Source organism: Rattus norvegicus, chromosome 5 (assembly GCF_036323735.1).
Source record: "Rattus norvegicus strain BN/NHsdMcwi chromosome 5, GRCr8, whole genome shotgun sequence".
Lineage (NCBI taxonomy): Eukaryota > Metazoa > Chordata > Mammalia > Rodentia > Muridae > Rattus > Rattus norvegicus.
In genome coordinates this window covers 149447499-149472582 of record NC_086023.1, presented here as the reverse complement: position 1 = coordinate 149472582, position 25084 = coordinate 149447499, and the positions used below count along the sequence as shown (strand labels likewise).

Sequence of the window (25084 nt, the reverse complement as noted above, 5' to 3'; positions counted from 1 at the left end):
ACTAAAAAGATCTATACAGCTAGGACGTAGTTTAGTAATAGCACAGGTTCATAACACACACAAGGCTCTGGGTTCGGTCCCCTTAACAGGAAAAAAGGTATATAATTTTTAACTATTTTTATATACATTTCTCAGAAGACATTAACATGCTTCTGGTTTGTTTGTTTTTCAGTAAACTGGTGTAATAATCTTATTTTACAGCTGAACCAGCCATTGTTAATTGAAATGACACAGTTGATTAGCTGGTAAATAGTGGAGTTAGCTCGTTGTTCTAACTTTAATTCATAGCCTGTAGATTAGGGCATTCATTCTTCCTTATAGCAAGAGTCTAAGTACCCAAAGTGGTTTGAGTTTGTAAAGAAAATGGTTTGTAACACTACTGAATCGCTCCTGGAACCACCAGTGTCTGTAGGCTGTCTATTTCCTACCTCTCAGGAAGAGACTGTAGGGAGTTCAGGTATAGGTCATTCTTATTGCTACTTATTTTGAAAATGATTTCCACAGCCACAATTATCTCTGTTGACAGGTTGAGCCAGTAACTGAGTTGATGAATGTTGTGGTGAATATTATTTGGGTGTCTCTACCCCAACTTAGATCATTTAGCCTTCAAATAAAAGACACAAAACCTTTACGTTTATAATAAGCCTTGAAAGCATTAGAGCTGGGCAGATGACAACCCTCTGCTATTTTGTCTCCTTCCTGTCAAGAACTCTGAGATATCACTTGATATGTTTCACCTGGGCTGCTCCTACACCAACAGGCTGGCCCTCATCGACATGAGCTCAAGATCCACCTACATACACCTCAGCAGCTTCTTCCTCTTTCCTTCTTCCTCCTCCTCCTCCTCCTCCTCCTCTTCTCTCTGTCTCTGTCTCTCTGTCTGTCTCTCGTCTCTGTCTCTGTCTCTGTCTCTGTCTCTGTCTCTGTCTCTCTCTCTCTCTGCCTCAGACCCCAAATCTGGGAACTGAAGCCCTGCTCACCTCTCTTCTGCCCAACTACAGGCTGTACTCATCTTTATTAACCAGTCACAGATAACTTGGTGGTGGCAATATTTATACAGTAAAAGCTGATATATGTGAAGATCTTGTCTTGAGGCAATTAGACCTGGGGTTACAGAATTTAACATTATAATACATAGCAACAGACCAAACCTCAACAGATCATGGTAACTGGTTGTGACCCATAGCATAATTCAGGAAACACTGCACAAAAAATTATGGGGGGGGGGGTTGGAGTAGAACATGACTGTGAGAAATGCACACACAAGTGTGCTTGGTTGGGTGTGGCAGTAAATGCCTGTTGTCCTAGCACTTAAGATTTCTCACACTGGAGGATGACATAGTGAGGTCCTGCATTGAGGGTGTGACGTTTTGGAGATGGAGAAAGAGGGGAGATGGGATTTTACTTAGCCTTGTCGCTATTTCCAAAATGCTGTAACATGTTGCATTTATAAGCTGGTATATCAAAGAAGAGGAATTTTACAAATTATGTTCTGTTTAGACTGTGCAGTCACCTGAGAATGTATTTGTTACAAAAGGTAAAAGAGGGAATTGGAAAATCACACTTTTTGAAAATTCCGGTGGTGAATGCAAGAATAAAGAACCTTAACTAGCATGTCTGTATCTTCACAGAAACACGCTAAGGGACAAGACCTGCTTAAGCGAGTATGTGAACACCTCAACCTGTTGGAAGAAGACTACTTTGGTTTAGCCGTGTGGGACAGCACAACCTCCAAGGTAAGGAGACTGCAGGGTAAGCTCCTGGCAGATTCCCCTTCTCATGTAGGTGACAGTGTTTATACCTGCCTCTCCAGGACATCCATGCACGTAGTGGTCTCTCGTATTCTCAGGTTTTCCTTCTAGAATTTACAGAGGGGGGGGGGAGGGAGAGAGAGTGCATTATTACTAAAGTGCTTTTTCTCATCATCAAGAGAAACTGAAGTTCAGCAGGATTGTCTCATACCAAGGTTATAGAGCTAATGAACGGTGAAAAGGTTAAGACCCCGGGGCATTATCCCTTATACTGTAGACCTTGGTATGTGTTCTCAGTTACAGCCTCTGACTATAGTCACACTTCTATGATTGTCATTCCTTTATTTTAAACCCTTCAGCGGCTCCCACTTTCCTAGAGTTTGATGCAGCCCTGGTTTCCCAGCATAGAGTACTGTCTCCATGTCCTGGCCTTTCTGTACTTCCAGTTGTCCTCTGTCTTCCATGACTACCTCTGAGCTCAAGTTGTGCTGAACTAGGCACAGGAGCTGTTTTGTACTCTGTACCTCTCTAATTACTTTCATTTTTTCTTTGTCTGACTGACTTCTGCATCTCAAGACTCAGATCTCCCCTATACCTGGAGAGATGTTTCTAAAGTTCCTTCAGGTCTGTGCTCTGAGATGCTCTGGGCTTCAGCTTAGCATCGCCACAGTCACACCCAGGGCGAGCAAATGGCTGCTCACCACTCATCTCTCATTAGTGACTGCTCCTTAAGTGTTAATTTAGTCTGTTTGTTTGTTTGTTTGTTTTTAAATTTTACGTGCATTGGTGTTTTGCGTACGTGTACATATTCGTGAGGGTGCCAGATCCCCTGAAACTGGAGTTAGAGACAGTTGTGAGCCTCCATGTGGTTGCTGGAAATTCAACCCGAGTCCTCTGGAAGAGCAGCCAGCATTCTTCACTGCTGAGCCATCTCTCCAGCCCTAGTCTTTTCTTCATAACCACATTGTCATCCACCTGGGACCATTCCTCCAACATTTGTTAGCTGAATACAATACCAAGAATTGAATATTTTAAATTGAGCAAAGAAGTACACATACTGATTTTATTATTAATAAAATGTTTTGTTTCTGCTTTTGATGTGTTTTTAACCTCAGCCTCTGATCTTGTTCAAAAAATTATAAATTGTATTAATCCATTTTGTGCATGGGGTTGGGATTAGGGGTTGCTCATGTATGGAGGTCAGAGGACAACTTTTGGGAGTTGGTGTCCTCCTTCTACCACAGGGCTTGGAGCTTAGACTCAGGCTCGGTGGACAGGGGCTGCTTTTACCTGCTTAGTCATCTCACCCTAAGTAGTAACGGGTTCTGAAGAGAGCTTAGACTTTGAAGATCCCATGTGATTGACACAAATCTGGATTTGCCTTCTTCAGTGTCAGCTTGGTGGGGATTTTAGGCCCAGAGTCGTAGAATTGCTTATGGAATCTCTGGAGTGGAGAGCCGGAAAGTCTCTTAAAACAGTGGAGCACCCTGCTGTGTGTGCCATTAGTGAACATTTTGGGGTGCATATAAGCCAAGGGTTTTCAGACGTTCCGCCAAGTTTAGCATTTATGTTTAAATTCCCTTGCCTTTGACCAAATGAGAGGCAAAAGAAAGCACTCAGGTTCTTCTCTGTGACAGGACTCCAACAAGTGTGCGGTTAATTTTTATGTGAGTGTGTATGTGCTGTGTGTGAGTGTGTCATGTAGTGCCATGTATATATGTGTGTGTGTGAGTGTGTGTGTATGAGTGTGTGTCTGAGTGTGTGGACTATTAAGCCTGGGAACCTTGCATATGTAAGCAGCACGTATTCTACCAATGGGATTCATCCAAAATGTGTATATATCTTGTAGTTTTAAACCGTTTAATATAGTTTAAAATCTAATGTTGTAAATATGCTGAGTGTGGTGGTACATACCTTAATTCCAGCCCTTGGGAGACAGAGGCAGATAGATTTCTGTGAGTTCAGGGCTAACCTGGTCTACATACAGAGTTCTAGACCATCTAGCCTATCTCAAAACAAAACATTCTGAATAATACTAGAAATTTAGCAGATTTTGTCTTTAAACATCTACCCTAGAGGCCTGTGAAGGGTTGTTAATAGTGAGGCCTTTTAAAGCACCATTATGTTGCAGAGGATATTGTAGGTTGAAGAGGCTTGCTCTAGTGGGGTGGAAGAACATAGAAGGGAGAGGGAAGAGGGAAGATCGGGGAGAGGGAAGATCTATTCATTCAGTAAATACTAACTGGGTAATGAACCATGCACCAGAGGCTGTGCTGACATAGAAAATCTGAACAAGATCAGAGGTTAGAGGAGAACACAAGATTGGGAAGTTGTCAATCATTCCCAGTTCTAGATCTTTACTAATCTTTCCCACATCCTATAAATGGCACATGTTTGCTTTACATTTGCTGTTTATAAGCAGACTTACATGTATGAGGAGCTCTGTAAGAGGGACACTATGACAAAATTGACATTTTAGAGATGAGGGGACTTAGGCACAGAGGGGCTCGAGTTACTCAGTAGGACATACTGGAGTGTGGGTTCAAACCAACCTCTGGTTCCTTCTTCTGCTGCAGAGAACTACTGTGCTTTGTAAACTTATCGCAAAGGCTTCCAGGGGAAATGTAGGCTCATCTGGAGGCGTTTTTCCCCAAGGCGGCCAGTTAGCTGCCTCCGTGCTGAATTGTTTGTGTGTTTGGAGCTCTGTGTGAACGCCTTTTCTTCTTTTTACAGACATGGCTGGATTCTGCCAAAGAAATAAAAAAGCAGGTTCGAGGTGAGTAGACACAGCCCTTTTATAGTTCTCTTTCTAGTTGGGCCAGAGGATCCTCCAGCCATCACTGGCTGTGAGTCAGGCACCGAGAGGCCTGGCTGTTGCAGACTGCTTTGAAATAGAGATAAAACTTTTCCTTGGAAGGAAGGGCCGATTCCATAGTAGAAAAGTATAGTAGAGACTGACACTTTTGAGATGTGGGTCAGATTTTGACTTAAAAAACAGACCAACTAAGGCAAACTTGGATCAGTAGGAATGGAGGAGAGTTAAGAGAAGGTCGGGAAATAGTGAAGAAGAGAAAACAGTCATGAGAGTCAGTCAGCCCTCAGAACAGCAGAGACGGAGTCTTGCGCTGGCCACTGGCAGGAGCTGCTGTGGGTCTGGTTCCTTTAGTTTTCTAGACCGTTAGGTTCTTTTTGCTGTTTGTGTTTCTCTCCCTTCTCTTTCTGGTGTTAGGGACTGGACTTGGGGCCTTACACACGAGCTACGACCACATTCACATGTTTTAGCTTTTTCTCCATGCTTTTCCTCTTTGTGTAGTAGCTTCTCCTTTTTGTAATTCCCTTTACCTGTGGTCTGGGAACCTCTGAGTTATGTGCTTTCCTGGGTGGAAATAAAAGCTTGTGTGGCCCTGCACTGTCATGTCTAGGCCCTGAGTCACCTTTGGTCCAGTGTACCCACACTGTATACTGTGCACACACACCTGTCGCTTAGTAGCTGTGAGGTTATCAGATGGACTAGCGTAGGCTCGCGTGAAGTAAGCCTTTCTTCATTTAAGAATGGCTGCAAAGTACAGGAGTTGTCATGTTGGCCTAAGAGAAGCTACCAAGTATGTCCTTTAGGTGGAAAGATAAGTTCTCAACTTTGAGAGATATGTATCTATATGAGGGAAATACTTATAGGGTCCAGTACTATTCAAGGTTTCAGGTTTCCACGGATGGCCCCAGAGCACACGAGGGAGATGAGGGAGAGTTATTTGTCTGCAGCCCTTTTGCAAATAAAAGGAAGGAAGATGTGTTTGCCACTGGCTTTCTTTCTGGCAATGGGACTTCTCTTCTAGCTCGAGCCTGACTTTGTGTTGCATGCCCTGCTCACCGTTATTCTGGGATGGAAATGTGTAGATGGGCATTTCATAGCCACAGACCCAATGAGCTCATTAAGACGGCTTGTCTTGATTAAGGACAGCTAGCTGTCACTTTAGCCTCATCTATTCTTGAAGACACTTCCAGGACATGCAGTGGTTGTCACTCATTCTGATTAGCAGATTTTAATTCTGTCACCCAAACAGAATTGCTCCCTTGTTTCTTGAAACACTTGTTATCATGAAATGTTTTTCTTTAGACCTTACACATGACTATTTTAGAGTGTTGCTTTGTATTGTTTTTATTTTAGCATTCTTAAAATAGACATAAAATAAAAAAAGTCCTTTTGGGCTGGCAACTTTCTACATTTGTTCTTTACTAGTAAAAGCTTAAGTTTATTATTTTATAATTACTACTTTTGTCATTATTTTGAGGCAGGTTTCACAAGCTATAAATCTACATAGCAAGACTCTATTAAAAATAATAATGATGAGACCTACTTGGGGTCAGGGCATGTTCCTAATGGAAGCTTTTCTAGTGAATTGTATAGAATGTCAGGAAGTGATCTTTATGTGTCAAAAAGGTGTTTTCTTTTTTAACCTTTTCATTATATATTTGGTGTGTACCTTTGGGTAGTTTTGTTTATTGTGAGTGTGCATGTGTCTGTGTATACATGTGCATATGTGATGAGGCCAGAGAACAGCTTCATGGAGTCAGTTTCTCCTTCCACCTGTACATGGGTTCAGGGGTCAAGTTTAGGTAGCCAGGTTTGTGCAACAAGCGACGTCACCTACTGAGCCATCTCTGTCACCTGCTGAGCCATCTCTGTAGTGCCCATGACGAGTGTAAGTATCATTAAGTCTAATCAGCTAAACTGGTATGAACTGCAAGGTATTTCTAGGCAGATAGGAATTTTTCAAAATTCATACCTATCTGAGAGTCCACATCCTGGGTTTCAGCTCCTTCAGGTCCTGCCTCAGAATGAACAAATCGAAAGCTATTAATGCTAGGCATGGTTTAGAAATCCATGCTGCAGGTAGGCTGTATGAAATCAAAACTTGCAGACGAAAATAGCACAAGGTGAGTCTTCCTTGCCTTGTCTTAGTCATGCAGCTTCTTTTTCTGGAAGCAGCCATGGTAACTAATTTCTTGTCTCCCTTCTAGACAAGTCTGAGTGTATGTAAACACACACCCATGGTTGTGTCTGTTTCAATATGCAGCTCCTCTTTTTGTATAACAGATATATTGATATATTGCCATATCTTTTGCCTGCTCCCTCTCTCTTCTTCCTTCCTTCTCTCCTTCCCTCCTCCATTCCTTCCCTCCCTCCTTCCTTCCTTCCTTTTTCCCCATCTATCTGCTCATCATCCATCTATATATTTTTCATTGATTTTTTTTTAAAAAATCACATACACCATATGTAAGCAGTCATGCCTGTGTGTTTCGAATTAGTCCTCCAGTTGTTAATTTCCTGTTACATTCATGTTTACATTTGTGAATGTGTCTCTGCACTTGCTAAGTGTCTACAAATACATTTCATTCATTCATTCATTCATTTATATATCTTGGTGAGTGTATGTGTGTGATGATTGTGTGTGTATAGGTACGCACCCCTGCATGGAGGGCAGAGACCAACTTTGGGCCCCATCTTTGGGCACTGTCTACCCTGGCTTTTTTTTAATTCTTGAAGCTCACTGAGTGTGCTGGCTCGCTGGCCTGCAAGTGTCAGGCATCGCTGTCTCTGTCTCCCTGGCACTAGGATTACAAAAGCATGTCACCACGCCCAAACATTATTCTTTGCTGTGGGTCTTTGGAACCAGGTTGAGGTTTTCACCAAAACAACTGCTTCAACAACTGGACTATCCCGACCCAGACTCTTAGAAGTTGATAAAGCTGGGGATGGGTTATAGAGCAGTGGTAGAGCACTTACCCAGCACATGCCAATCAACAAAACACCAAAACTTTAAATCGCAGGAGGAATTGGACAAAATATAAAGACTATATAACAAAATCCCTGTCCCCTGTCTACTCAGCATTAACATGTGTTCACGTGTGTTCACGTGTGTTAGCATTTTGTTTAGACTCTCAGCTTTCTCTTCAGTCACATCTCTTCCTTTCCATAGAGGTCTGTAGTCCACTTGGGGGACTCCTTCCAGCTCTGTTTTTATCCTTTTCCTGTAAATGTAGTTTCCTGTGTGTGTGTGTGTGTGTGTGTGTGTGTGTGTGTGTGTGTGTGTGTGTTTGTGTATGTGTCTTATGTTCCTTTTGCTTCCAAATAACTGTGGGGCATTTCTACATCAGCTCAAGCCTGTTTTAGCTCCCGAATAAAAGACACAGAGACCTAGCATTTTTATTAACAAGCTTGAAGCATGAAGATACAGGTTCTGAGCTATTCTGGCTGTGCTGCCTGTTACCAAGCCACATGCCTGTTACTTGCCATCTGGTCTTACCCTGGCTCACTCCGCTCCATGTGTGTCCTTGTAGCTGTTTTGCCATCTCGACCTCTCTCTGGTCCCTTGACCAGAGAGACTGGGGTCAGAAGTCCTCCCTCTTCTCTTCTGCTCAGTTAATTGGCCGATCAGCTCTTCATTAACCGGTCAGAGGTGATGGAAAACAATTTTTACATAACATTGACACTGGAGATGCTTGACTTTGCCCATCTGGACTGCAGCCAGCTGTCTGGGCACAGAAATCGGCATCTGAATGCACAGTGTATAAACCATCCCTCAGCATTAGCATACAGACATCCCTGCTTACAACCCACAGTACATGCTTTTTTCCTTTACTTTGAAATTTCCTTAGAGTCAACCTTTTGTATCTTCTGAGCTTAGGTGTTATTTTCTCTTGCCAGCTTTCTCTTCAGGTCCTTTATTTTCTAGATTCTAGAAGAGGGCTCTCTCTTGCTGAGTCAGGCCAGTCACCCTTGTCCTGTGGCCAGTCAGGTAGCTCACGGCTACCTATAATTTCAGTGCCAGGAAATCCAGTAACTTCTTCTGGCCTCTGCAAGCACTACACACATTTCACACATGCACACATGTGTACACACACACATGTACACACATACACACACATGTACACACACACGGAAAGAGTGTGTGTTTGCTTTAACATAATTTTAAACTTTTAGAAAATTTAAACCGGGGATAGTCTATAGGTAAGATATGCTTGCACCTTCTCTGTATGCAGAAAATTGTATGTAATTTACTCAAATTATGTTTTAAAAAGCCTTTAGCTCAGGCACCCTCCTCTACTTCATCTCCAAAGGTCACCATGGTCTTGAACTTTGTAATAATTATTCCACTGAGTTTTGGGGAATGTTTTTAATTACTTCTGGATTTTTATTGTTAAAGGATAATGGTTTTGTTTTGACCTTTGAATGCCATATAAATTATGTGACTTTTCTCACTCAACACCATTTTTGAAACTTACTCTAGAAAGAAAACTTCACCAAACAATTACTAACCCTTATGTGGGTGACATCCTGATGTTTTCTTTTATACCTATTTCATATTTTCCTTTTTTAAAAAAGATTTATTTATTTATTAGATAAGTCCACTGTAGCTGTCTTCAGACACACCAGAAGAGGGCATCCAATCTTTCAGATGGTTGTGAGCCACCATGTGGTTGCTGGGAATTGAACTCAGGACCTCTGGGAGAGCAGTCAGTGTTCTTAACCGCTGAGCCATCTCTCCAGCCTCTGTTTCCTATTTTCAAGTGCTGATATTTCCTCCATCAAAAAGGCTTGCAGTGGATCATAACCTACAGCTTTAAAAAAATCCTGACTTAGGATGTGTGCCTGGAAGTAGGTTTAGTAGAACATTTGGAAGTAGAATATGAGTCATTTCTTTTCACCTTTGCAAGATATTGGCACTGTGTCTGCTTTAAATGGTTGCAGCCACTTAAAACATTCTCACCTGTGCTCTCAGAGGAAAGCCATTTTAAAACTTACCCTTGTATGTGTGTTGTGCATGCACATGTGTGTTGGGGGCAATGCTTGCCAGCAGAGGACAGAAGAAAATGTCCAGCCTTGCCCTGTCACTTTCTGTCTTACTCCAACGAGACAGGGCCTTGTCACTGAAGCTGTAAGGAGGTGAGGAGTCAGTAGGCTCCAGTGATTTCTCTGCCTCACCCCTCCCACAGTGCTGGGCTACAGCACATGCAACTGTGACCAGCTTTATAGCATGGGTTCTGGAGATGTGAATGTAGGTCCCTACACTTGCCAAGCCATCTCTTGGGCCCCAGAAAGTCCTGTTAACAAATTTACTGGGGGCTGGAGAGATGGTTCAGCATTTAAGAGCACTGGCTGCTCTTCCAGAGGACCCAAGTTCAATTCCCAGCAACCACATGGCGGCTCACAGCTGTCTGTAACTCAGGTTCCAGTGGGTCTGGCTGCTTCATACAGACATGCAGGCAAAACGCCAATGTACATTTAAAAAATAATTTAAAAAATCATTAACCAAGGGGGCTGGAGAGACGGCTCAGGAGTTGAGGACACTTGTGCTCTTCCAGAAGATCTAAGTTTGATTCCCAGCACCCATATCCGGCAGCTCAAAACCACCTGTAATTTCAGCTCAGGGGTCCAATAACCTATTTTGGCCTACGTGAGCAGCTGCTGCATATACAGTGGAATGTACACACACAAACACACGCACACGCACACACACACACACACACACAGAGAGAGAGGGGGGGGAGAAATAAGTTATTAATAAAAATTTAACATAATTTCAGATTATGGGAATTTACAAGAGACTAGTGTAAAAATTCATAGGTAGCCTTCACCCAGATTCCTCAAATATTATTTTGCTGAACTTATTTTATCTTAATTTTTTTGTTTCTTTTACATTCATTTAACTGTATGTGCGTATGTGCACCCGAGCTTTTGTTTATTTCAGATAATGTTAAGATATCACCTATAAATACCGTCGAAATTAGAAAAGAGCACCACTGAGTCTGATGGCTCACATTTCCAAGCCAGGTTCTGGGACCACATCGGCCTGCTGGATTGTTCCTTCCTCAGCTTTTGCCTATCCAGACTGTGTGCTAAGGTTAAAAAAGGAGCTTCTAGCTTCTCTGGGTGGTTTCTAAGCACAAAACATGCAAATGTTGAAAGATTTGAGGGAAAAAAAAAAAGAAAACTGAATATTTTTAGTCAAAAATTTAAACATAAAAACAAAATTCCTGTCTTTATTTTTATAGGTGTTCCTTGGAATTTTACATTTAATGTGAAGTTTTATCCACCTGACCCAGCACAGTTAACAGAAGACATAACAAGGTAAATACTTGGTCAATAGCTATGTATATAACTGTAGTTCTTGTTGGAAGCTCTGGGGACTTCCCTACTCTGAACAGAAGAAAAATGTTAAATGGTTAGTCTAAAATACAAACTTTCTGATCCCTCCAAAGCAGGCTTGCAAATGCTAAGTGAGCCTAGAAGGCTGGAACTTGATTGGAGCCAGCCCTGCTTACACGGTACACCAAGTGGTGAGCAGGGCTTCTCGTCAACCAGGCTCTGAGGGCAAGACCAAACTTTCCTACTGCATTCCTCTTAGAGTTGGAAAAAGCAAAATTTCATGATAATTATCAGATTTTATCTCCCTTCTAAACCATCCTTATGAACTGACCTGTCTTTCGAGCTCCTTTAATTTCTAGCACGAATCTTATATAAAAAGAACCCATTGAATTTTTAAAGAAAATCATCTTTGATTTTAACAATGGCTCAGTGATTAAGAGCACAGGCTGCCCTTCCAGAGGATACAGATTCAATTCCTGATACCCACATGACAGCTCACAACTGTCTGTAACTCCAGTCCCAGGGGATCCAGCACCCTCCTCTGACCTCCATGGACAATGTATGCACAGGGTACAGAGGCATACATGCAGGTAGAACCTTCCTATACAAAATAAGAACGTAGGGAAACAGTTTAAATGAGGGAGTAAAATAAACTCTTAAAATCTGATCCTTAAGTTCCCTGAAGAGCCAGTAGCATCTTCTAAGGTTACTTTGCTGTGAAGTTGCTCTCAGCTGAGAGCCACCCTCTCCCTGAGAGGTGTTCAGATCATTTTCACGGTATACATGTACTCAGTAGTATGTGTCACTAAGATGTTAGTGTCCTTACCTCCTTCAGAGATTTCCTGCTTTCCTCTTTTTCTAAACCCTTTCCAGTTCTGTTCAACGTAGTTACAGTATTTTTGTTTTATGAAACTATTTCAAAGAAAAGGAAGAAACAGTGTTACAATGGCCAGTCACGTGCTGCTATCCTCTATGAACAGTTAGTTACCCGGCTTGCTTCCTTTCCCCCTTTCCTTCTCCCTCCCCCGCCCCGCCTTCTTCCCTTCTGCCCGTCTGTGTTGTTCTTTTGTCGTTCCTGAGGCAGCCACATCTTTTCTCTTTTGGCTCTAGGTACTACTTATGTCTTCAGCTGCGGCAGGACATCGTTGCTGGACGTCTGCCCTGTTCCTTTGCAACGTTAGCCCTCCTCGGGTCTTACACTGTGCAGTCGGAGCTGGGAGACTACGACCCAGAGCTCCATGGCGTGGATTATGTTAGCGACTTTAAACTGGCTCCAAATCAGACCAGGGAACTTGAAGAGAAGGTCATGGAGTTGCATAAATCATACAGGTGAAATGTCTCCACACATTCCGTGTTTGTTTTGGCCATGAGTTTTGATCCTTGGCTTATTTTCGATTCATTGTTTGCCATAGGAAGAGTCACCCTGAGTTCATTTCCCTTTATTGTTTAACTTTGGGAGAGTCATTCAAGCCCTCTGAGCCTCAGTTTTCTATCAGGGTAATGGATCTTTTTTGTTTGTTTGTTTGTTTCTGTTTTTGTTTCCAGTTGAATTGGAAACTCTTACTGTTTCTAGGCTTATTGAAATGTGTTTTTCTTAGCCATCAGAGTAATGGTCATTGCATTGTACGGTAAAAACTAAACAGATAGATAGTATGTGTGTGGGGGAATTACTTAGCATAAGGCCTTGGACACAGTAGGTGCTTGGTAAAATAGCTGTTGCTGTTATTGCCTTAACTTTAATTTTAGGTTTTAAATGCATACTACGTTAGGTGCCTTAAGATTTTGAGAATAGGAGATTCTAACTTGGGTTCTGTGCACACAGTGGTTTCAGAGGTCGAGATATTCTGGGAAGTATTTTGAAAGTCTTCATCAAATTCACTGACTTTACTGGTCTTTTTTGAAAATAATTAGTAACATTGGGAGGAGACACACCACAATCAAGAGCAGGGTTTTCCCCTCATCTGAGTCAGGTTGCTTCTTTCTTGTCCTGGCCCTGTGAACTTAGATGATGCACTTAAAATTTTCTTATCTGGTTCCTCAAGTGTCTGATTGAGGTTATTACCTTGGGAGAAATGAGGTGATGGATAAATTTAAAAAGGAAAATGTGTGTGTAACATATAATCTTGCAATGTCACTAAGGTGACCCCCAATTGTATTTCTTCCTCTATATATTCATGTTTTTATTTATTTATTTTTTAATTTTATTTAACTTCATTTATATGAGTACACTGTTGCTGACTTCATATATACAAGAAGAGGGCACAGATCCCATTTCAGATGGTTGTAAGCCACCATGTGGTTGCTGGGAATTGAACTCAGGACCTCTGGAAGAGCAGTCAGTGCTCTTAACCGCTGAGCCATCTCTCCAGGCCCTTGTTTTTTGTTTTTTTTTTTTTATTGGAATGACTTACTGTAGCTGAATTTCACAAGCTGCTTTAGTCTGCTCTGAAGTTCAAGGTCATGCTTAGGCACATACAGAATTCAGAGACAGCCTGATCCGTGAAATTCTCTTTTTAAAAATATGGGGGAAAAGTTTACAATTAGAAGAGATAATATTTTCTAATAACTTAAAAATTCCTACTATAGTCGTATGAGCATTTGGTAATGAGTAAAATACAAAAAGACAATATTGTGTTATTCCCGTAAAACCGAACAGAGGGAATAGTGGTTTCCAAGTACAGTTGTTAACTTTATGATGATACCTGTTCCCCATCCCAGTCAGGACTTCTCTGTGTAGCCCTGGCTGTCCTGGAGCTCACTCTGTAGATCAGGCTGGCCTTGAACTCAGATTCGCTCGCCTCTGCCTCCTGAGTGCTGAGATTAAAAGCAAGCATCACCACCACCCAGCTCCTGATGAAACTTTCATAGTTATTCAGTCACAGTGGAGGTCTACTTTGAGAGGTTTTGTGCCTTGCTCTACCCCCCTCCCTTTCTTTTATATTCTTCACTAGTACGAATGGCTGCAACTCTTGATCCTCCTGCCTCCACCTTCTCAGTGTAGTCATTATGAGCACACCACCACTGCCCAGCCCCATGAGTAGTGTTTTACAAATGTGGTTTATATGCTGCAGCGTGCCAACATTTAGATGAATTAACTCAGCAATGAATCTATGAAATCCATAATCTTTTAAAATAATGCAGGCCAGGCGAGGTGGTGCACACCTTTGATCCCAGCACTCAGGAAGCAGAGACAAGCAGATCTCTGAGGCTGAGGCCACCCTGGTGTACAGAACCAGTTCCAGGATAATCGGAGCTACATGGAGAAACCATGTCTTGAAATTAATAAGTAAAATAATGCACAAGTAAAAAGGTCCACTAAAAACACAGGGCAGACCAGTAAATTCCCAAACATGCAATTGAGCAGCACAAGCATTTCGCTGGCTTGTTTTCATATTTCACATTTCACTGCTCTTTAAGAAACTGCTCTTAGACTGTACAGAGGGAGCTCAGTCAGCAAAGTGCATGTCTTGTAAGCATGAGGACCCAAGTTCAAGCTCCTAGAGCCCACGTAGAACCCTCGTAAAAAGCCTTGCATGGTGGCACAGGCTGGTAATCCTAACACCAGCAGGGCAGAGACAGGTAGGTGCTCACTGAGGGGCAGAGAAAGGTGATTTGGGGGCTCACTGGCCAGACAGACAGCCTAGCATAGCTGCTGAGAGCAATGAAGAGACCCAGCTCAACCAACCCGGTGAAAGGTGCCCTGAGGAATGAGAACCAAGGTCGGCCTCTGGCCTTCACACACAGACACACACAGAGACACACACACAGACACACAGACACAGACACACACACACACAGACACACACACATACACAGAGACACACACACACAGACACACACACACATACACAGAGACACATACACACAGACACACACACACATACACACACACACAGAGACACATACACACACAGAGACACACACACACAGACACACACACATACACAGAGACACAGACACACACACACATACACAGAGACACACACACACACAGAGACACACACACAGACACACACACATACACAGAGACACATACACACACACAGACACACACACACACACACACACGAGAAACTGTTCTTGTTTCAGTATTTAAAAAGACTTAAAATTTTTATCCTTCGCTATTATTTTTCCTGTTACTGTTTTTAAAAATCCAGTGGATTTATTTTTATTCTTGGGAATTGGAGGCAGAAGGCTCAGGAATCAAGGGTAACCTCAGCTACAATAGTAAGTTCAAGGTCAACTGGGACCACATGAGACCCTGTCCCCCCCAAAAAACAAAATCATCAACAACAACACCAATGTAAGTGGACACTTTAATTTTTGCTTAGTTTTATAATTTATAGAACAGGATGGCACTGAGGAAAGTGCTTTGGGGTCTTCAGTAATTGAGGCGGTAGATTCCTAAGGCGGAAAGAGTTTGGGAACTTCCTGGTTATGCAGTGGGCACATAGAGGAGGTAGTCATCTCACTCTGAATTCAGACCCCATTCCTTTCTAGCTCTGTGCCTCTTGGTAAGTTACCTAAGCCCTCTGAGTTTCGTCTTCTTATCTGAAAAATAAGGCTTATCGTTTTATAGTTAAATCAGAAAATGCATCTAGCACTTAGCAAACGATTATGCTTGTAGGAACATGACTGTTAGACATCTGTGGTTGCACACATCCATTATCTAAGCTCTTGGGAGTTGGAGGCAGAAGGCTCAGGAATCAAGGGTAACCTCGGCTACAATAGTAAGTTCAAGGCCAACCGGGACCACATGAGACCCTGTCCCCCAAAATCAAAATCACCATCAACAACAACAATATAATTTTTAATCACTATTTATGAACCATGTGAGATTGTTCTATTTAAGTTCTGGTGAGTGTGGTCTAGTTGATGTTCTGTTAGATGAAGAATAGAAACTGAGCGATCAGATCTTCATGACTAGAGAACAGAGATGTCGGCCATCATGGGATTTACTGTGCCATTCTGGATAGATTGGTAATCTTAGTGACAGAAACCCACATGGAAGAGTTAATGCGCCCAGTAACCTGGTGCTTTAACCAATCAAACAGACTCCTGCTGAGGCGTAAGCTTTAATGTGTTGAAAGGTACACGCCAATGCTACTTTACTCCTCAGACAAACAGAAGACAGCCCACACACTAGGAAACTGGTGTACTGGCCCTTTAGAAGCTATAATTAACTCTTTGAGTTAACACTTGCAAATCAAGCTTTAAAAGTAATTGCCCTCCGCTTTTGGGAACCAAGGAGGCAGGCAGACTTATCAGTTGTCCCTACTTAATTATTTGAAATCACAGTCCTCAGTCAGGAAAGGCAGCAGCAGTTGTTAAGAAGCTGTGGCAGATCACTGGAGCCCTTTGATACTGATGCCTGTGCTGCATCCGTCAGTATAGAAGAAGGGGGCCTAAGCAGGAATCGGCTGGTGCCAGGGCTCTAGCTTGGCACGTTGTAAGCTGCAGGACTTCCAAGTGGTAAATTGTTGTTTGCTCCTGAATATGTTACAGACCAAGCATGCTTCACGGTCTAGAAATACCTAACTTTTTCCCAGCAGGTTTGTTAATGACTTTCAGAGGTCTTGAAAATCTTAGCACAAACCTTAATCATTATGTTTTTATGGTGAAAGATAGTTTGTGGTTTAAAAAAAAATATTTATCTTGGGGCTAGGGATTTAGCTCAGTGGTAGAGCGCTTACCTAGGAAGCGCAAGGCCCTGGGTTCGGTCCCCAGCTCCGAAAAAAGAACCAAAAAAAAAAAAATATTTATCTTTATTTTGTATGTATAAGGATGTTGTACTCTTGTGTCTGTCTGTGCAGCGCATGTGTGCCATGTCTTGGATGCCAGAAGAGGGCGTCTGATTCTCTGAAACTAGAGTTAGATGTGGGTTAAGCCGCCATGTGGGTGCTAGGAACTGAGCCTGCAAGAGTATAACTGCTAAATGCTATTCCTAACTTATTATTTCAGTTTAGAAAACATGTATGCTGTATTTACATATACAGATGTTTGTGGATTATGATCATGGAATATTTCCCCCATATTTTTCATGGTCTTTTCCTAATTTTTTTTTTAATGATACTTTTTTTTCCTTTCTGGCTTTTTTTTTTTTTTAAGATTTATTCTATGTATGTGAGTACACTGTAGCTGTCTTCAGACACACCAGAAGAGGGCATCAGACCCCATTACAGATGGTTGTGAGCCACCATGTGGTTGCTGAGAATTGAACTCAGGACCTCGGGAAGAGCAGTCAGTGCTCTTAACCACTGAGCCATCTCTCCAGCCCCTTTTCCTAATTTTTATATGTGAATATGAATGATTCTTTTCATTGGAAAGACCTTTCAGGGACAGTAGGTAGATGTGAGTAAGTCAGTCACCCATGCTGCCCAGGCCTCTGGCTTAGGACATGAGGGTCTCAGCAGGGTGTGGAGAGTGACTGTGGGTACAGGACAGTGTGGGAAGTCCTAGCTCTTGGGGCATCTTAGTCACTGTTCTGTTGCTAGGCGAGCGCTCCACCACTGAGCTAATCCCCAGCCCCAGCCCCAGCTAAATCCACATCCTCTTCATACTATCCTGTTGAAGCACACTTGCCCAGATATGCAGTGTGAATACACATATTCTAATGATGTCCCTTAAGGTTGAAGAATGAATATAGAGAAAAAATTATAATTGTGTGTGCGATGCATGCAGATGACCTATACTTGTGCAAGCGTGTGTAGAACCTGGAGAGTAACATGGATGTCCTCTATTGCTCCACCTTGGTGTGTGTGTGTGTGTGTGTGTGTGTGTGTGTGTGTGTGTAAGAAGTTTTTGTGTGGGAATCTTGTGTCTCCTTCATCATCTCCCACTTTGTTCCTTTGAGGAACAGACGTCTCTCACTGAATCTTTAGCTCATATTTCTTTTAACCGGGCTGGCAGCCAGCAAGCTCCAACAATCCTCCTGCCTCTGCTCCACTCAGTGCTGGTGCTATGATTGTGGGTAGAATGTCCTTTATTTACATGGGTGCTGCGATCTGAGCTCTGGTCTTCATGCTTGCACAGCAGTGAGTCATCCCCCTAGCCCTAGGGGAAGGCCTCTGTCGTGTGTTTTAGCTAACACTTTAAAGTCGTGTATGAATTTAAGTGATCCGACCACCCCCCAACACCCTCATCTCTTTTGAGATAAAGTCTCACTTCATGGTAAGACCGTGCTTGGCTTGAAGCACAATCTGACCTTGAACTCATGGAGACAGATACACCTGCCTTTTCTTTCTGAATGTTAGCATTAGAGACATAGGTCCCCACTTCTCTTAAAAAAAAAAAAAGTTCAGGGGTTGGGGATTTAGCTCAGTGGTAGAGCGCTTGCCTAGGAAGCGCAAGGCCCTGGGTTCGGTCCCCAGCTCCGGAAAAAAAAGAACCAAAAAAAAAAAAAAAAGTTTGGAGGTAAGGGCAGTGTTGAGACAGCTTCTCATGCAACCTCAGGCTAACCCGGACACTTCATCCTCCCGTCCCGTCTCCCAAGTGCTGGCGTCACAGTGGTCTGCCGCTGTGCCCAGCTTCATATTAGTCTTTGTAATTTTATTTTATGATCTGAATGTAGATGAACTATTAGGACTATTAGAAAACTAAAATTTAATAGTAATGAACCCTCATAGGTTACCGCACAGTTTCAGAACGGTGATCTAATTTGACCTTGATAATCACATTTTATGTATTCACCAGAAAAAAACGCTCATTGCTATCCATATGATTTACAAATAGATAATCATTGTGATTCTTACTTGAACCTGCTGCCTCTTACTGGTTTCTGACCTGCTGGTGATCCTGACCTGTTTACCAACACATAAGAGTCGGAACGACAGAAACAGAATAATGAGAGTGACCGCAAGTGGAAGAGTGGGTCACTCGTGTAGAGAGATACACATGATTGTGAAAATGGCCGGAGATGCTTTGAGGAGCTTGCACATCATCTCCTCACCCCCTTAGCCTTCATTTCAATTAGTCAATTAAGTGAGATGATCTAGAGCTGGTGAAACATTTATTCGGGAAAGCTGATAGGATTGTTTTTCTCCTGTTGGTGGTTATTGTTCCAAGAAATGCTTTGTTCTTTTTAATGAGGATAAAGACAGATGGGTTTGGCAGAGACTTTCCTTGTTAAGCGGAGAGACCCCTGCTGCTTCTATGGCTCTAGGCAGTCTTAGGGGAAAGTTGCTTGTCCCTGTGTTTTTCCTTGGGGATCTGCTGCCTTGTTACTGTGAACTGTCGTAATTGGTCCAAATTGTGCAGCGTTGTGAGTGATGTCTTTGTCTTGAAAGCTAACTGAACAGCTCAAGAATGTTCTTCAAAAGAGAAGAAACTTAGAGAGGCTGGCACAGTGGATGTTTAGACAGTCAGACTGGCTGTTTTCAAACAAGTCTAACTCATTATCTTCCTGGCAGTGAAGACATCTTAATAACAGAAAACAGTCCTATTATCAGTGTGCTTCTATTGGCCAATTTATCTATTGAGCTCAGTGGGCAGGACCCCATCTGTTACCAGAAAGTTGCTTCTCATCAAATCTGCCCCCAGTAAGAGCCCCAGCTAAGTACCGTCAGCTGCCCTCCAGTTTCATTTCCATAATAACTCAATTCAGGGTAGAGAGAAGAAAAGGCCGCTAAGAGGATCTTGTAAATTGTCCTGAAGATTTAATTTGGTCATTACTTTGGCAAGAAAATTAGTAGGAGGGGCTCATGTGTGACACAGAAAAAGGCTAAAGAGGCGTGAAGAACTCTTGCTGGGCCAGGGAGCTTGAAGGAAATGGTTGGATTAAGAGCTTGCTTTTCTGATAGCTTTTTGGTGTCTTCTGTTTTTTGTTTTTTAAAATTTTGTTTTCTAAGTCATATTTCAGTTATTTAGGCTCAGGTATTCAGAAGATTCTCATCCCGTAATTATGTTGAGGACTCAAAAGTGTGTGTGTGTGTGTGTGTGTGTGTATGTGTGTGTGTGTGTGTGTGTTTATATAAAGTACAATGAATATCCCATTGTTATTATCATAAATTCTTCTGCTGTAGCACTGAATTTTCTATTTTTGTTCTGTCAAAGGTCCATGACTCCAGCTCAGGCTGACTTGGAATTTCTTGAGAATGCCAAAAAGTTGTCCATGTATGGAGTTGATCTTCATAAAGCAAAGGTAGACTTTGACCTTTATTAACATGTATGTATCATGTATGTATGTGCACATGACACAGGCCTGTTAATGTATACGGCACACTTGTTTTACCTTACACCTCTTAGCAACATCTACCTATGTTATTTTGTTCATTTATTTAGGTTTTTTGGGGTTGTTTTTTGTTTTTGTTTTTGTTTTTCCGTCCTGGAACTCACTCTGTATCCCTGTAGCCCATGCTGGCCTTGAACTCAGAGATTCACCTGCCTCTCCATCCCAGGTGCTGGATCAAAGGCATGAGCCACCACTGCCTGGCTATTTATGGTATTTTAAAACTTTCCTGAGAAAGTTCTTGGCATGGTGGAACATGCCTGTAACCTCAGCACTAGATGACAGAAGGGAGGCAGAAGGGTCTTGAGTTCAAAGGTACTCTGGGCTTGTAGAGCCGCTCAGTGGTTAACCGCACTGGCTGCTCTTCCAGAGCAGGGTTTGATGCTCACACAGCAGCTCACACCATCAGTAGCTCCAGTTCCCGGAGATCAGAGGCCCTCTTCAGCTTTCCTGGGTACGGCAAGCATGTCGAACACAGACATACATCAGCCAAAGCACCCATAGCTAGAAAACTGAAAGCTAGCCTGGCTGGCTACAGAGCAGGACCCCCTCAATGATGGCAGAAGGAAAAGAAGGGAGGAGGAAGAAAGGAAAGAAGCAAAGGATTGTGGGAGAAGAACAAGGGAGGAAGCTGGGTGTGGCAGATTGCACCTGTAATGCCAGTTCTCTGGAGGCAAAAGGATTGTTCAAGGCAAGTCTGGGCTACAGAGAGAGAAAAGGCAGAGTCTAATTAATTAATTTGTTCATTTATTTGTTTATGTTTTTAGACAGAACCTTACTATGTAGCCCTGGCCTGCCTATGACTTGCTATGTAGACCAGGGTGGTCTTGAACTTAGAGAATTCATCTGCCTTCCAGGTGCTAGGCATACAGGTGCCATCATGCTCAGCTTAAATTGATATTTTTTTTTCTGTTTTTAGAATTCTAGGTATCAATCCAGTTATCCCTTACCATTTTTACCACCAAAATTTTGCAACCAAAACATTGTAAAGATAAAAATATGAACATCTAGAGAAAAATAAATTGTATTCTCTAAAATAAAGTTACATTTAAAAATGTAGAGAGGCTGCGAGGGGCATTTCAGTTTCATGAGGAGCGTCATCTGCCTAAGAATCACCTGGGTGTCTATTAAATATGCAGACTGCAGAGCTCTGCCCGGATTTATAGGCTGGCACAGGAGAGGCTCTCACTCCAGCTATAATGACCATTCCAAGTGATGCTAATGATGCCTGAATCAGAACCATTGCCCAAGGCCAGTGATTCTAAGTGTGGTCTCTGAGTCAGTGACATTTAGTACCACCTAGAAACTTGTTAGATATAAATATTTCAGGTCTCTCCCAGAGTTAATAATCAAATGGGTAGGAGCTCAGGAGTCTGCATGACAAGCTCTCTGAGTGACTCATGTGCACTGGGTGAACCGTAGCTCTTTTGAGAACTACTTACTGGTTTAGGAGATGAGAAGCATGAGTTTAATCACCAACCTGCCTACTTTATGCAAGTTGCTTGGCTACTAAATGGCTACTAAAATAAAATGGCTAGGAGTGTTGGAAAGATTGCAAGGGATGGTCCTGGCCTCATTTAGAGGAACTGAACTAGTATCTGTGATGTAGACAGAACTGCATCCAGTAAGTAATAAGGGAGTGAAGACATAGCACAAAAGGGAAGTGGGACTGGAGAGACAGCTCAGACGGCAGAGCGCTTGCCTAGCGTGCATGAAGCCCCGGCTTCAATCCCGCACATGAACTGGATGGTTCGGTGCATAATCCCAGCCCTTGGGAAGTTGAGGCAGGAGGACCATTCTTGGCCAAATAGGGAATTTTAGGATAGCCGGGACTCATAAGACCCTGTTTCAAATAAATAAAAAAATTAAAACTGAAGAGATTTTATCGTGGAGTCCAGGCATAAACTCAGAGCTAGAAAAATAGAAACTATATCTGTGGGAACTACAGAAAAATCTACTTTTTAGCTCAATATGATAAGTTGTTTAGTAGAATTCTTCTCAAGGTATGGTAGGCTTATCTCAGAGGATGATGGACCAACTCTTTCAATCTTATTTAGTCTCGAATACTCAGAAAAGTCACTTGGTAGAAACTTAGAAACAGACATTTAAGCTCTGGTCTCTCTTGGACCTGTGGACGGTTTTCAGGATTCTCTTTGCCCGAATGTCTTATGAGTTCGTGGTTAGGTTCTGTCCATTGTAGTAAAATTTCATTGCACAGTCATGGCTTTCTGGAGCCATCGCTGTGCTCTGGATTGTTCTGCACCGGACAGCAGCTCCCATGACCCTGGGAAGTGCTGTTAGGACCTCAGGAGCACTTCCAGGTCAAGTCTGCTCAGTGCGTGTCTGGTCTCCTGATGGGGGTGGTGTCATAGTGGATGGAGCCGGATAGCATGTGTCTTTTCAAACTGCTGCCAAGCAAAGTGTTCCTCCAAATAATGTCGGCAAGAGAGAAAGGAAGCTGACAAGCTGGCTCAGTGGGCAGAGGCTGGTGCCGAGCCTGGCGGGCTGTTTGATCCGAGAGCCACATGGAGGGAGAGAGGCAGCTCCTTCACGTTGTCCACCGGCCTCCACACGTACTTAAGTTGTAGCAGCTCTGTGCCCACCCATAACTAACTAACCAACCACTAACTAACTAACCAACCAACTAACTAACCAACCACTAACTAACCAACCAACTAACTACTAACTAACTAACCAACCAACCACTAACTAACCAACCAACCAACTAACTAACCAACCAACTACTAACTAACTAACCAACCACTAACTAACCAACCAACTAACTAACCAACCACTAACTAACTAACCACTAACTAACTATGTTTTTTAAACTTTAGAAAAGAGAAAGATAGTTATAATCTGTGGGCTTTAAGAATGTAAGAGGGCATCTTCTGGTAAAATCTATATAGTCATTGAATTGAAGCTGTGTGAGACTTATCTCTATAATTCTTGTATATAATACATTGAGGTGCTAATAATTTTCTATATACTCATTTTTAGGGAAAAGTAGTCAGGAAGTATTTAATTTTGGAAGCATTTGGGTTTGATAACTAGATAGTCATGTGATTAATTCAGGTGCAGTTTTTTTTTCTTAAATTATGTGATTACTGTTTTGATTTTTTCTTAATAATTAGGTACATTGATGCCATTTTCTTTAGTGTTTTTTCTAGGCTTAGGAATATTACTTATAATTTAATATACTTAGCATCAATTTTTACTGTCAGATCTCTTATGGTAACTCCGTACAATAATAAACGTGTACGTCACAGTGGAGGTGGCCATCAGAGGATGACGTGGGAGTTTCTTCACTCCAGCCATGTAGATTCCGGGGTCTTAACTCAGGCCGTAAGCTTGGTAGCAAGCCTTTATCCGCTGGGCCGTCATCTCACTGGCCTAGCAGCGCTAACTCGTGCCGTGATGGCTAGCTGCATGACCGAGGCTGTCCCCGACTTAGATGTGAGACCCCAGTGGATAATGGCTGTGTGAAGGGCTCTCTTTGCTGCATGCTTTGCCGTGGGTTCTGGTTGTCGAGCTCTAGATTATTTAGTAATAGCCAGTAATGCGTTGAACACTTTTCTTCTCTTTTTCAGGACTTGGAGGGAGTGGATATCATCCTAGGAGTCTGCTCTAGTGGCCTTTTGGTTTACAAAGATAAGTTGAGAATTAACCGTTTCCCTTGGCCCAAAGTGCTAAAGATTTCTTACAAACGTAGCAGCTTTTTCATCAAGATCCGGCCTGGAGAGGTACGTAACTTCAGTCTCAAACCAAGCATGGACTGAAACATCCCTTCTAGCTGGGCATGGTAGCAAATCTCCGTATTTGTAATCCTGGAGGCTGAGGCAGGAGGAGAACTTCAAGTTCAGGATGAGCCTGAGTTACATAAGAAAACCCTTCCTCTAAGAAGGAGCAAGGCTTCCAGTCGGCCTGCTGAGAGCTGTCTCTGCCGCCTGCGCAACAAAAGCAAACAGACCAATCCCCAGATTTCAGGATATACCCATATAATTTCAGCTTTTATATTAAAAAAGCTCTCATGGTACAACAGAAAATCAATTGTTTAAATAGGAGTTAATTTTTCTTTTAAGTTATTGGTTTGGTCTTTTTAAATTTTTTTCATCTTTATTAAATTGGACATTTCTTATTTACATTTCAAATGTTATTCCCTTTCCCGGTTTCCAGGCCAACATCCCCCTCCCCCCTTCCCCTCCCCTTCTATGTAGGTGTTCTCCTCCCCATCCTCCCCCCCCCCCTTTTTTTTAACAGAGGTCTGTCTATGCAGATCTCATCGTCCTGGAAATTTATTATTTGTGTGTGTGCGCGCGCGTGTGTGTGTGTGTGTGTCTATGGTGTGTGGTGTGTTATGTGTGTGTTGTGTATGTGTTTGTGTGTGTTGCATTGTGTGTGTGTGGTGTGTGTGGGGGGTAGGGGGGCTATGTGTCTGGGTATGTACATATGAGTATAGGTTGCCCAGGAGGCAGGAGACATTGACTCCCCTGGAGCTGGCGCTGTTTTACTGTCAGATCTCTTGTGGTGACTTTATACAGTAATGAACATGTACATGTCACAGTGGGTGTGTGGACTTTTCTGAGGAAGGCGTGGGGCTTTTCACTCCACCATCTCTTGGGACTGATGTGAATGGTGGGAACTGAACTTAGGTCCTGTACAAGAGCAGTATGTGCTTTTAGCCACTGAGGTCTTTCCAGCTCAGACATTTTGTACAAAGCTGTACATTCTTCTCTGCCACTTCCTAGAGAAGTGAGTCTGGAAGGATCAGAAGTGAGCATCCTCATGTTCAAGAATAGTAACTTTCTGTCCCAGGGAAGCCGGGTCTGAGGGAAGGTGGCTCTGTGTGTGTCTATCACCATCTGCTGGTCAAAAGTGGCACTGTCTCAGCCTGGAAACGCTGGCTGTGCCTTGAAGCACTGTTTCATTCCATAATCATGTGCTCGTGCAAGCACCTCT

The 25084-nt window shown here is 42.6% G+C and overlaps 1 protein-coding gene across 51 annotated transcripts in view; it reads left to right on the top strand.

Moving 5' to 3' along the window:
* Epb41 (erythrocyte membrane protein band 4.1) overlaps positions 1-25084 on the top strand; it is a 154099-nt gene that overhangs the window by 75596 nt on the left and 53419 nt on the right. For all 51 annotated transcript variants that reach the window (XM_063287563.1, XM_063287556.1, XM_063287555.1 and 48 more), the window contains 6 exons: positions 1632-1736; positions 4485-4527; positions 10806-10881; positions 12010-12228; positions 19951-20038; positions 23716-23868. In XM_063287563.1, the coding sequence (XP_063143633.1) occupies positions 1632-1736; positions 4485-4527; positions 10806-10881; positions 12010-12228; positions 19951-20038; positions 23716-23868 (684 nt within the window). The remainder of the gene's footprint in view (positions 1-1631; positions 1737-4484; positions 4528-10805; positions 10882-12009; positions 12229-19950; positions 20039-23715; positions 23869-25084) is intronic.